This window comes from Anastrepha ludens, chromosome 5 (assembly GCF_028408465.1).
Source record: "Anastrepha ludens isolate Willacy chromosome 5, idAnaLude1.1, whole genome shotgun sequence".
Lineage (NCBI taxonomy): Eukaryota > Metazoa > Arthropoda > Insecta > Diptera > Tephritidae > Anastrepha > Anastrepha ludens.
This window is the reverse complement of record NC_071501.1, coordinates 94587971-94600373: the sequence shown is the minus strand read 5'-3', so window position 1 is coordinate 94600373 and position 12403 is coordinate 94587971. Positions and strand designations below refer to the sequence as shown.

General features: G+C 33.9%; 1 protein-coding gene across 1 annotated transcript in view; it reads right to left on the bottom strand.

The window, feature by feature from the left end:
* Positions 1–1556: 1556 nt before the first annotated feature.
* LOC128864255 (uncharacterized) overlaps positions 1557–12403 on the bottom strand; it is a 66508-nt gene continuing 55661 nt past the window's right edge. The window contains exon 3 of the mRNA XM_054103828.1: positions 1557–2742. Coding sequence (XP_053959803.1) covers positions 2528–2742 — 215 coding nt within the window. The 3' untranslated portion in view covers positions 1557–2527. The remainder of the gene's footprint in view (positions 2743–12403) is intronic.

Genomic DNA, 12403 nt, shown 5'->3' with positions numbered 1-12403 from the left:
TGATATGTGAAAAAATACATCTTTTAAATGACTACAGGTTGTCATACTAGATGAAAATTTTCAAGGTCTCGCTCACACGAATATTGTGGTACAGCTCTGGCATCATTGTTGGCTTATACACATAGAGTTTACTTTCAAAAAACCGCAGTCTGGTCTGCCAGTCTTTTTTCTATCATCGAGAGAATCAGTTTCTTGACATTTTTTTCCCCAACCTTTGAATTGTCGACTCATTCGGGTGATTATTTCCACCAAAAAAATGACGAATTTTTGCGATACGTTGTTATTAAAATTAGACAATTTTCATAACTAGTTGTTATATTCTATGTACTTATATAAAATTGCACATCTGTCTACTTGAGAAATGTCAGATATGACATAAAGAAAGGTACCGTTTAGGAATTATTCACTACTGAAAGGCCCTTTTGAAAGATCCTTTAAAAGACGAAAAACAGAAAGAAAAAAAACTGCTCTACTGATATCATCTATTTTCCTAGAAAAAAATAAATAAATAAGGTGCTCTTCTTAAATTTAATTTTTTTACTTACTCTTTGGAAATATCGGCAGGAAAGCAAGCACCCAAAAATTTTCTTGTTTTCATCACTTTGTGCAACATTGGAGATGCTATTTAGACGACTTTCTGGTATATTTTGAACTTAAGTTTTGCAAAGATATTAGGTCTGTACGCATGAATTTTACTCTTTAAAGATCTCTTCCCACAAGTAGAAGTGTGACGCAAAAAAAATTGTGTGAATGCGCTATTCATAATCGCTACTTTTCGAAAGGGTAGCATTGCCTTCAATAACTCAATAATTTCATGGGCATTGTGCCATGCGACGTCACTTTGCTGAAAACAGAAGTCCCCCTCTCCTCTACTTAAAAGAAAACAAATTTGAACTAATTGCCCCATACCACACTGCATCCACAAATGCATAGTCTCCCATCATATTTTTCATCAAAAAAAGTTTGGACCAATGATTTTTTCTGAACATACGCCGCACCACATAGTAATTTTTCAATTAGTGCCTTAGCAGCAGAAAGTTGTAGAGATTTCGGAGATATTAAGGTCGTTTTAAGAGGGCACCGGTTATCTGATCGTGGTCTTGAACTTTATTCTTCTTTATTTACGTTTTAAGGCATTTTTTTATGTTGTCAGATGTAAGGCTCCATTCCGGTTGGATTAATTATAGTCGCACTGCTAGATGAGAAAACTTGTGAATTTTCATGGTTTTATTACTTTTTAAAGACAGGATCCTCATATGTAAGCTGAAGTTACTTCTTGGCATGGATTCAGAACATAATAAGTTTGCATTTAAATGAAGTCTTAGAAAGGTCAAACGCTTCAGTTGCGCATTTAGGTATTACATATACAGAGCCCCGTAAAATGTAAAAGAAAAATAAATGAACAATTGGTGGGTACACTACTGTTTGGTCTTTGGCCAAGCGTTTCCTCCTATTTGTGGAGTGCGCTTTGAAGTTGTTCCACAAACCGAGTCCTTGCGCCCCCCCCCCCCCCCAAAACAATTGTGCTGAAAAAAAATTAATGCTGTCGTGTTTTATTCACTCGCTTTATTTGGACATTTCACTTACTTATTTCCATTTACTTGTATAATAATAATATAAATATAAATTTTATGACAAAGGTGATATTAGTATAATTGCTTTTCTTTAGAAATATTTAATTATAAATTTGTAATTATAAAATTATTTAATATAAAATTATCGACACAAAATTCAAGGTTCTGCCTCAAAATGCGTATCATATAAATTTGTGTTTGATATTTCGGTTCATTGGAAACGATTGATTTATTCCGCATAGTTTAGTCATTTACTGGGGAGTCTTCTCATTGATTGCTGTATTATGACTTTTAAATAATTCAAATGCTTGCACAATTGGGTTCAAACGCACCGGGCATCAGCTTATGAATAGCCCTTTTAAAGATGCTTAATTCTCCGCATCTGAGTTTAGATGGGTTAGATGGGCTCTTGCAATAAAATGTGCAATGTAGTGGAAACCGTTATTTTGTATTTATATTAGTTGATAGATTCAGCATTAAATGATGAAGTTTTGTATTACTCTGTTCATTGTTTTGTCTTTGTTTTTTTAATTTCTAAATTGTAACAAACCTCTACTTTAAAGTCAGCAAAGTGCCAGAAGTTAGTATTACTCACTTTCAGTTTTGTGCGAATTTTGTTAAATATAGTTTCAAAAATAATTAAGCTTGAAAAAAAGTTAGAAAAATTCAGCACTTAAATAATTTGTAAATAAAATATTACGAGCTGAAGTCGAAAATAATTTAACTATAAGGAAAATTATCAAACTCTTACATGATTTTATACATTTAAAGCAAAATGAATTCTCTAATTTAGCATTACAACTAGAGTTTACTTAAATTTTTAAATTAGAATATGCATACTCGTACAAATAATTGTAGTTTTTCTTTTAAGTTTACAAATAAAAGCAATGCTACTTTAGAATTTCAAACTATTCCCTCCGATAGCCTCAACTAGGCGCCCATTTCGATGATCTTCATTTTAGCAGCTTCATTAGCAATGTGGCCAGAGGTAGCAGTACTAACGCGACATAAGGTGAGAAAGCAGCAGCGCCATTGCAGCCATCGGTGCTGCACGTCTGACAGAAAACGGTCTTAATGTAGGATGAGGTGGTTTCGTGCCCGCAGCGATCAGAGGAGTCGTCATAGTCTTCGTAGAAACAAGAGCGTGAAATTACACGTTTTCCATAAACTGCAAGAAGAGAGAGAGAGAGAGTAAAAGGCAAAAGGTTATTTGAGGTAGGGAAAAATTAAAAAAAAAACAACAACAACAACAAGAGTTTTATAGTTAAGCAATTAAAGGACTTTTGAAAAGGCTGAACACTAAAAGGCTGAAGTTTCATTCAAACACTTTTGATATATCGGAGAAAACGATAATATCCACTCAAAAAAGTTTTACGTTGGCATAATTTTAACTTTCATCAATTTTTATACAATATATAAACTGAGTACATAATTTATAATTTTATTGTAATTTCATTCAGTTGAGTAGTTGCTACTTCTTCTTCTTCAGTTGCTACTGTAGTTTTAAAACTCGACACTTAAAAACTTCTACCTTTTTGGGTTATACGGCAAAGACAAAAAGTATTCAACGTCATATGGACTGCGTTATATGGGTTCCAGGACACAGGAATATAGGGGGAAATGAAATTGCTGATGAGCTAGCCAGGAAGGCGAGGCTGGGGCTAATTCAGAGACCTCCTACCCGGTCATCTTCATGTGCTATTTCGAAAACCCTTTGTCCCCAATAAGATATACTAAGGACTCAGAAAGTCCTTTGCACTCCTCGCCATTCAAGGCAATGGTTGAGTTAAAAAAAGGAAAGCGGTAGCGAAATTTTTTATAGAACTGAAAAGAAAACTCAATATATGCCTCTTGTTTAGAGAAAAAAGGCAATATAAAGCACTTTCCTGTATTTTTTTTTTTTTTTGTTTCTGTTCGGCAAATGGTAAATTAAGGAACCACATTTTTGTGCCTGATTTATTGAGTGCTGTATTCTCTCTTCCACCAATATTAATTTTCAGGTTCATTAAGAAGTCAATGAAGTTTAAGGTAGAATTAACCTTGTAATCTCCTCCATCTTTAACCGATTTCCCGTCCATATTCCTTGTCTTAGGTTTCAAGCACAATTAATATCTAAGCCAGAGTGTTTGTGGTTTTAACTATGATAGCAAGGCGTACTGCAATCGATACATTCATCTATCTATAGTTAAACTAAGAAGAAATAGGTTGATATGGAAACATCAAACAAAATAATTTTTTAAGTGTTTTTGTATGCCTTTCACATACAAATGCATCTTTCTTCAACTATTAGGTGCGCAACTAAGTTCCCGCTGTTTGTCAATAAATGCCGTCAACAGTGTGTGCTAATCGATTCTAGCATAATCTAAACATCATAAACCAAGCTTAGACATATGGTAAGCAAACTGCTTCGACACATTAGTGATTTTGTTTTGGTAACATATACTTTTGGTTTTGTGGTTTTGTGAAAATGTCTGATTTTGTGCCGAATAATCGTCTTTTGTGGGAAGTGTTGATTTTCCTCTTTCATTCGAAAAAAAACGGCGGCTGAAGCGCATCGAGAGCTACAAAATGTCTATGGAAATGCTGCTTTGAGTGAAACAACGTGCTGAGATTGTTTCCGTCGCTTCAAAGACGGTAACTTTAATGTTGAAGGAAGGCCAAAAACCTTCGAAGACGTTGAATTGGAGGCATTGCTCAATGAGGATCCGTGTCAAACGCAAAAAGAGCTTGCTTCAGTATTAGGAATTACCCACCGATCCATTTCCAAGCGATTGCATGCTTTGGGAATGATTCAGAAACAGGGGCTTGGGTTCCTTATGAATTAAAACCAAGGGATATTGAAGGTCGTTTTTTTTGTCTGTGATCAACTGCTCCAGCAGCAAGAAAGGAAGGGCTTTCTTCATCACATCGTGACGGGTGATAAAAAATGGTTTCATTACAGCAATGCAAAGTAAAAAGAAAGTCATGGGGACTGCCCGGTCATGCTTCTACGTCGTCGCCTCGGCCGAATATTCACGCTGCGAAGGTTATGTTATGCATTTGGTAGGGCCAAATTAGTGTTCTTTATTATGAACTGTTAAAACCAAGCGAAACCATCACAGGGATCAGTATCGACTTCAATTGATGCGATTGAGTCGAGCACTGCGCGAGAAACGGCCGCAATACGCGGAGAGGCATGAAAAAGTGATTCTACAGCATGACAACGCTCGGCCTCACGTTGCCAAGCCCGTTAAAACCTACCTGAAAACACTGAAATGAGAAATCTTATAGATAAAAGTAGATATTTGTAGGCTGGGTATAATAAGAAGTAAAACGAAAATATTTTGAAAAAAGAAAAATTAAATAAAAGTGAAAATTTTTGGTACAGAGTTTTTTTAACTGAAAAATCTTCATATTTCATTATTTTTATTTTTTTAAGTCAAAATAGAAAACTTAGAATATTCTGAAAAAACTTTTATAATTTTGAGACTAATTCGGTGTTCAACATTTCTGATGTAGTTTTTTAACATTATTAATTATATTTTAACATTATTAATGTTTTTATTTAATATCTGAATATTTTTATTTTTTTTTTTTAATTTGAAAGGATTTTTAAAAAAGTTTTTGTTTTGGACAAAACTGAAAGAATTTCGAAAAAAATTTTATGGTTTCGAGATTTATGCGATGTTGAAAATTTTTGGCGCAGAGTGTTTTTTTAGTTTTTATCTATTATTGTAAATAAAAGTAGATATTTGCGGGCTTGCCTTTAATACGTGGTAAACTGAAAATATTTTGAAAAAAAAAATCTTATAACTTTCAGATTTCTTTGATGTTCAAAATTTTTGATATACTTATATAGGATGGGCCATGTAAAATTTGCTTTGTGAATTGGCTATAAAAAAAAACTGATCAATATTTTTTCAAACTTTTTTTTTTATTTTGAAGATTCGACAGTGTCATTTATGAATGAAAAATAATATCGTTCAAATGACTGCCACGACTGGCTTTACAGTAGGCCATTCGATCAACCCAATTTTTAAGCAAATTTTCGATTGTTTGGGCTCCAACTTCATGAATGGCAACTTCGATTTCGTGTTTTAAAGGATCAATCGTCTCTGGATGGTTCGCATAGCCTTTGTCCTTAACGGCTCCCCACAAAAAATTGTCCAACGGGATTAAATCACAGCTCCGAGGCGGCCAATTGATATCGGAATTCAAAAACGGTAGCTAAAAGTTCGAGTGTAACTTTGGCAGTGTGACAAGTTGCATCGTCCTGTTGACACCAAATGTCGTCCATGTCATCCTCTTCAATTTTTGGGAACAACTCGTTGAGCATGTCACGGTAACGCTCGCCATTTACTGTAACCGCGGAAGAAGAAGAAGAAGACTCACCACTTTGGAAATAGGTTTTCAATGTTTCCCAATTTTGTTCAAGCGTATAGCGTCCCATTTCGTAAATGTCAAACCTTTAAGTGAATTATGAACACATTTGACATGTCATTTGTGTTACCATTCTCAAAAAAATGGGTAATTCAAAAAGCAAGCGCTATATGGCCCATCCTGTAGTTTTTAAAGCGAAATATCTTAACATTTTGAATTCTAATTTTTGTTTTTTAATAAATTTGCTTTTTAAATGAGTTTTTGGTTTTGAAAAAAAAAAACATGTTCAGTGTTTGGAAAAAAATCTATGATTTCGTGATTTATTTCATATTAAAAATTTGTGGTGCAGAGTGTTTAAAGTGAAATATCTTCACATTCCAAAATTTTGTTTTATTTTTTTAGCATAAAATATCCTTTCAAAAAAACTTTAAATATTGTGAAACAAATTTGAATATTTTGAGGTTTATTCGATGCCTAAAATTTTTTATGCAGTTTTTTTTTAATAAAATATATTAACATTTTTGTAAATTTTTTTTTTATTAGAAAACATACTACAAGCAAATTTGACAACTCACATGTAAACTGCAATTATTCTCAATTTATTTTATAAATTTCAGATTTATTCGATTTTGAAAATTTTTGGCGCAGAGTTTTTAAAGTGAAATATCTTAACACTCTGAAATTTTTGTTTATTTTTTTTAGGATAAAATATACTTTTTAGAAAAAAAAATTTATAAAATTAATCTATGTATTAAAATTTTATAAAATTATTATTTTTTTTCTCATTTTATTTGTTAAACAAATTTGTAATTTTTTTTTTTGATTTTTGTAATTTTTGTAAAAAAATTTTTTTGATAATTTTTATGAAACTTTCCCCTAAAATTTTGCTAGTCCTTAAAAGTTTCATCGTGGTACGTAGGTAGGTAGGTTAGATGGCAGAAGTACCCCAGGTATTCTACAAGTAGCACTTTTAGGGAACAGAAAACCGTCTTTATCGTGGGATTCCAATCACTTTTCGAGTTAAATGTTGTGTATCTGCTAACTAACGTATCTAGTCTCACTTCTACCGATTTGCCAACGAACGTAAGAGAGGAGTACGCATGCTAGCATGCTTCTACCAAGGTTATCTGTGATAGGAAACAATTAAAGAAAATTAAAATTAACAACAACAAATTCTTCATATTTAAACATTTAAAGGTCTTTGAAGAAGATGGACATTATTTTAAAATTTCACTTTAGTGTAAAATTTTGTTTTTTCTATCCAAAAAACTCAAAGTGTTAAAACAAAAGCCGAGGATATTTCACTTTAAAAACCCCTGAACCAAAATTTTAAAAATTGCAATTTATTAGTTTTTTTCAAAAATTTTTCAATTTACTTCCATTCCATTTCCATTTACTCAATATCAGTAATAAATAGGAAATTTTCAGAAAAATCGACTATGCTGTCCAAAATACTTGGATCTCTTGACAAGGAATAGCCCTATGTATCATACATACATATATATACGAATATTAGCTTATGGCACTTAAAAGTATAGGTATAAGTATTTCATTACTGCATTTTCTCATGCGCATTCTTTTTTTATAATTCATTCGTTCAAATGCTTTCTGTCAAATAATATTTATTTTTGTCATTTATATGCAAATTGGTTAATTATGCAACATAAAAGTGTCCAAATAAATTGGCTTAGCAAACATTGTTACACATATACACACCTACTCACACACGCAAAATAAATTTCATGTAAAATAGATAATTTTTTAATTTTCACTTTGTAAATTTGCGTTTTTCTGTCTTTCAATTCCCCTTCGGCGTAGGCTGCTCTCAGAAAACCTAGCTTAATCCCAGCACTCATTCATTGCTGCATACATATACACATCGGCATATCAAATATGCCACATACAAATACAACACAAACGCAAATGTGAATGCCTACTTGTGTCACGTGTGCCGTCATATGGCGCATGTTAAGTGACACTTCAAATGCCATTGGACTGTGAGTTTTACAAGCGAAAGATATGCAAATATTCGCTTTTGGCATTAAAACGTTGGCGTCAAACAGCTAAATAAAATTTAAAAAAATTGCTGAAGAAAATAGATTTCACAGCTTTTGAGAAGTTACTGTTAGAATAATTCGAGAAAGACGTAAGCGATGCTCGTAGTTTGAATATGTTAAGTTTTATATTTTTTATAGAAAGTTTTTACTTTCCACCATTTGCCGTTCTGGGTCGGCTCAAAACTGTGGGTACCTCCATTTGTGGAATAACATCAAGACGCATAACACACACAGGAGAAGGAGCTCGGTCAAACACCTAACAGAAGTTAACGCGCCATTTATTTATTTGTTAAGAAAAGACCCTTAAGTAAAATTTCCCACGTAGTCGAAGCATAAAGCCCAACAAGTTGAGAGCGACAACGGATCGGCATTTCGGCGTCTTCTTCGACATTTCGCTTTATGAACTTTGCACACAAAAAGTTTGTTTTGTTTTAAGCTAAATTTTCACAATTTGGAAGGGTTGTTCCACCCTTAAATCATGATTTCATCATTTATGATGACACGCCAGAAATGCCAACACAGTTTGCCAATCTCAGCTGTCAAATCATAGTTATCGATATCGGTAGTTCTCATGCAGTTAAAAAAACACCCGATTTAACACGTTCTTCTATTGCATTTTGCTGCTATGAACTAAGCAACTATTATTTCGGTGTATCCACCAATTTTCAACATCTTTCAAATAAATTAAATGTTTGTCTCACCAATGCTTGTGACAAACTTCAAACTAACATCTTACATAGCTGCAGCTCCCCAACATTTATTTCTACTTTTAAGTGAAAAACAAATGGGTTGGAAAAAAATTAGCTTGCGACCATAAATTGCAACTTGTCTTGGCCAAAATGGGCGAAACTGTTAACGCAACTCCATAAAGCCGATCAACAACAACCGGCAAAGTGATTGCGATGCGTTCGCCTACGTAGGTGTGTATGTGTGCGTGTATGTTTTTACTGCATTTCAAGTTAGTTATTGCGATTGCGTGTAATGCGAGATAATTGCAACGGTAGCAAATGATAGAATTAAAAATAAAAAAAATAATAAAAATAAAAATAAGAAAACTTAAAAGAAAAAAAAAACACAAAATAAATGCAGGAAAATTGCAAAAAATCGTATAGTTATTTTTCAGGTCTCGCGCAACGGTTTGCCGCATTTGAGGAAGCACATCAGTTGTCATTTGCCATCGGCTTAAATTTTTACGCCGTAAGAGGAATTGACATTTGCGACCAAAAATCATAATTACTATTTCGTGTTTGCAGACAATTGCCAATTATACAGTCGAACTATAACAACACCAACAAAACCTATGCGCCAAGTAAGAATACCCCAAAACCCAAAAAACCAAGAAAAACTGCGATTTTTCTCACTCCGCCGTCAGTTGGCTATTACTTTTTAGCTCCACGCTTTGCCGTTGGCTGCTTGTTGATATTTCGCTGTTGATTGAAGTTGTGATTGCAATTCATGTTGTTGTGATTATGGCACTCATTACTGGCACAACAACTTAATTATTTTTCTAAGTGGCCCCTTTGAACGCTGAGGTGCGTCTTGATTTTATTTTTTCTTTTTATAATTTTTTGTTTCTATATTTTTCTTGCTTTTGATCTAGTTTGGTCAGGGAAAAAATAATTTATGCGCTCACAATTGAGTATTAGTAATTTTTACGGCAATTTGCTACCTGCAATTACTGAAAACATGGTACAGTTAGGTATTATGCATAAATTATGGCAATCAAGTGCGAATTCGAGTTTGCTGACTTAAAATGAATTGAATACTTTTTTTTTAATTAGTTAAAGAAGTCACCAAAAGGCCCGGAGAGAAGAATGAGGAGGGGTGGCCAACATCAGGCCGTTAACCGGCTCTCAGCGATTTTGAAGGAATCAGCTGGTTTGCTGGACGTAATCGAGGCTATGAAAAACTGAGATTGTGCTAGTGATGCACGAAAAAAAAAACAACGACAGAATGGACGAGCGAAAGGATGCGTGTGAAATGCGTGGGCAGAACTGAGGCGCATTCATTGATGGTGGTGGCACTAGACCAAACGTTTTGTGCATTTGAATATCACGTCAAAAGAAAGTAGAAAATAAAAAGAAAAGGACGAACTATGTTGTAAAGCCGACATGAAGGTGAAGCTAGCAGCATATGACGATAGTGTGAATGGATCACATTTTCGTCATTTAATTTTATGGTGACATCTGGATGGGCATGTCCAAAGAAAAGATTAAATCAATACCATCTTTAATAGATTCGCCTTGGACAGAACTCTGTCGCCGAGGCGCCGATAACGTGGGAGCCAAAGTTATTCTCACAATTTTGCTTCGGATGCATTCTATTAAACTTGACCAGATTTAAGAATTTCAATACTATCTTACAATACTTCAGTCAACTATCCATGCATTTGGCAGTTGATTAAGCAGGACACTAAAGAATTTCTTAGGGAGGAGCGGGTTGAGTGATGGATTACAAGGGAACTCTGGGAATAGTGGCGTCAGAAATAAGCTCAAGGACTCTAATGAAGATACCGTGAATTTCCGGTAAAAGAAATCTAATGCTATTTAACTACTAACTGGACGGGATTCTACGATATAGCCTGAAAATAAAGAATATGCAATCGATTAAATGGCCTGCTCGAAACCAGGGTTGGGCATAGGGGACTAAATAATTATATTAGTTAAAGGGTTATATACCTTGTGAGCCCGAAAAATACATTTTAGTGTTTTTATTTAAAAAAAATTTATAATTTATTGTTGATATCGCCCCTCCCCCAAACCGCTGTTTTTTAGAAGAGGCTTGCGGTGATCACGGTAGCGCATGAGCAGCTCAACTGGAATCAAAAAAATTAAATGATTATTGTAGAAACATGTTTTTTAGTGAATCTGAACGGTTTATTTACCGAAAAAAAATTTTTCTCGATATGGAAACCGCTTTGCACCAAAAAAACGATTTTTGAGGGTTTGAAAAATTAAAAACAAAATTAATTCCAGCGAATTATGCGAATATTTATAAAAAGTGATCAGTTCAGATTCCCGAGGTTGTAATTTCGAATGATTAAAAAAAAGTTTATGCAAATCGGTTAAATAGTTTTTGATAAATAATGATCACCGCGATGTTAATTTTCAAAAAACACGACTTCGAGATAATCGGGTCTAAAGTTTTGCGTGGGCTTCCACGGTCTGTGACTTTCGTTCTAGTGCTCCGATCTTTATGATTTTTTGAATTTATATTTTTAAGATGATCTACTTTTAGAATACGCCATAAAAAATTTTTCGATTTTTTAGTCCAACACAAGGTATACCTATATCCCCTTAATTAAGCCTATTTAGTGAATTGAAGCTTTAATGATAATGAAACCCTTGTTTTAACTACCACTAAAAAATTAGTGATAGTTCAATTTAGTGAGAGTACAAAATGCCCAACCCTGCTCGAAAAATGCTGCAAGTGATATCAACTAAAACTAATGATTCGGTGAGGTATTCTTTTCGAACAGATATGACAATTCGACGCAAGGCTTGACCAAGCAATAATTGGATGAACGCTTTTGCTGTTTTATTCAATTTAAATTGTAATTAGTCTTAGGCATTGTCGATCAGTCTGGCCTACCTGGTCGGTCGCAGTAGTCGCCCGCTTTAGTAAGGAATAGCTTTATATAGTACCCGTAGTATCAAAATGTTTTCATAATTTTGCTTGTGACCTCTTGTGGGAGTCACGCTCTCCTTTTTAATGTTATAAAAATAGTTACTAGGTTGTTCACATGCGTTCATATGAAAATCTTAATAACATAAAAACAAATTAAGCTAGTAGCAACGCCCTCTCTTATCGAACCGCAAAACTTATTAAGCACCTTAGGATCTATGCTTCCACTTATGTTCCGATACAGGCTGATCACGCATTCATCGTTAGATTTTTGATCAATATTCTGGAAGGCTCTGTAATTTTATGACATTTTTAAAAGGAAAGGAATAACGACCTTTATTGTGTTCTTGGCATACCAGCTGTGATTGAAGTATTGAAGTAATTTGCCATAGCCCCCAAACAGTGACTAAAGAATTTTATCAACAATGCAGAATCCAGCTTACTTCGGCTGAATTCTTTTGAAAAACGATTAAAATGCACAACGGTAGCATAGCTTATGGAAAGCGAGTAGCAATTGTATTGTAAAATACGTCTTAAGACAAGTTGAAGGATCAAATGAAAATTAATATCATTGTGTATAAGTATATCATCATCATAAATTCCTAGAGTTCCAGTGTGGAGCATAGGGTCACATAGGGTATAAGTAGATACCTATGAAATGAGACTTTCAGCTATTAGTCCATAGATGTCGCTGGGAGTATTTTTAAACCTTCCCAAATGTCTTGTTTTTTTCGCCTGTCATCTGTCAACAATATTCAGTTCATTGTTTGTTATGTTTCATACAACAAT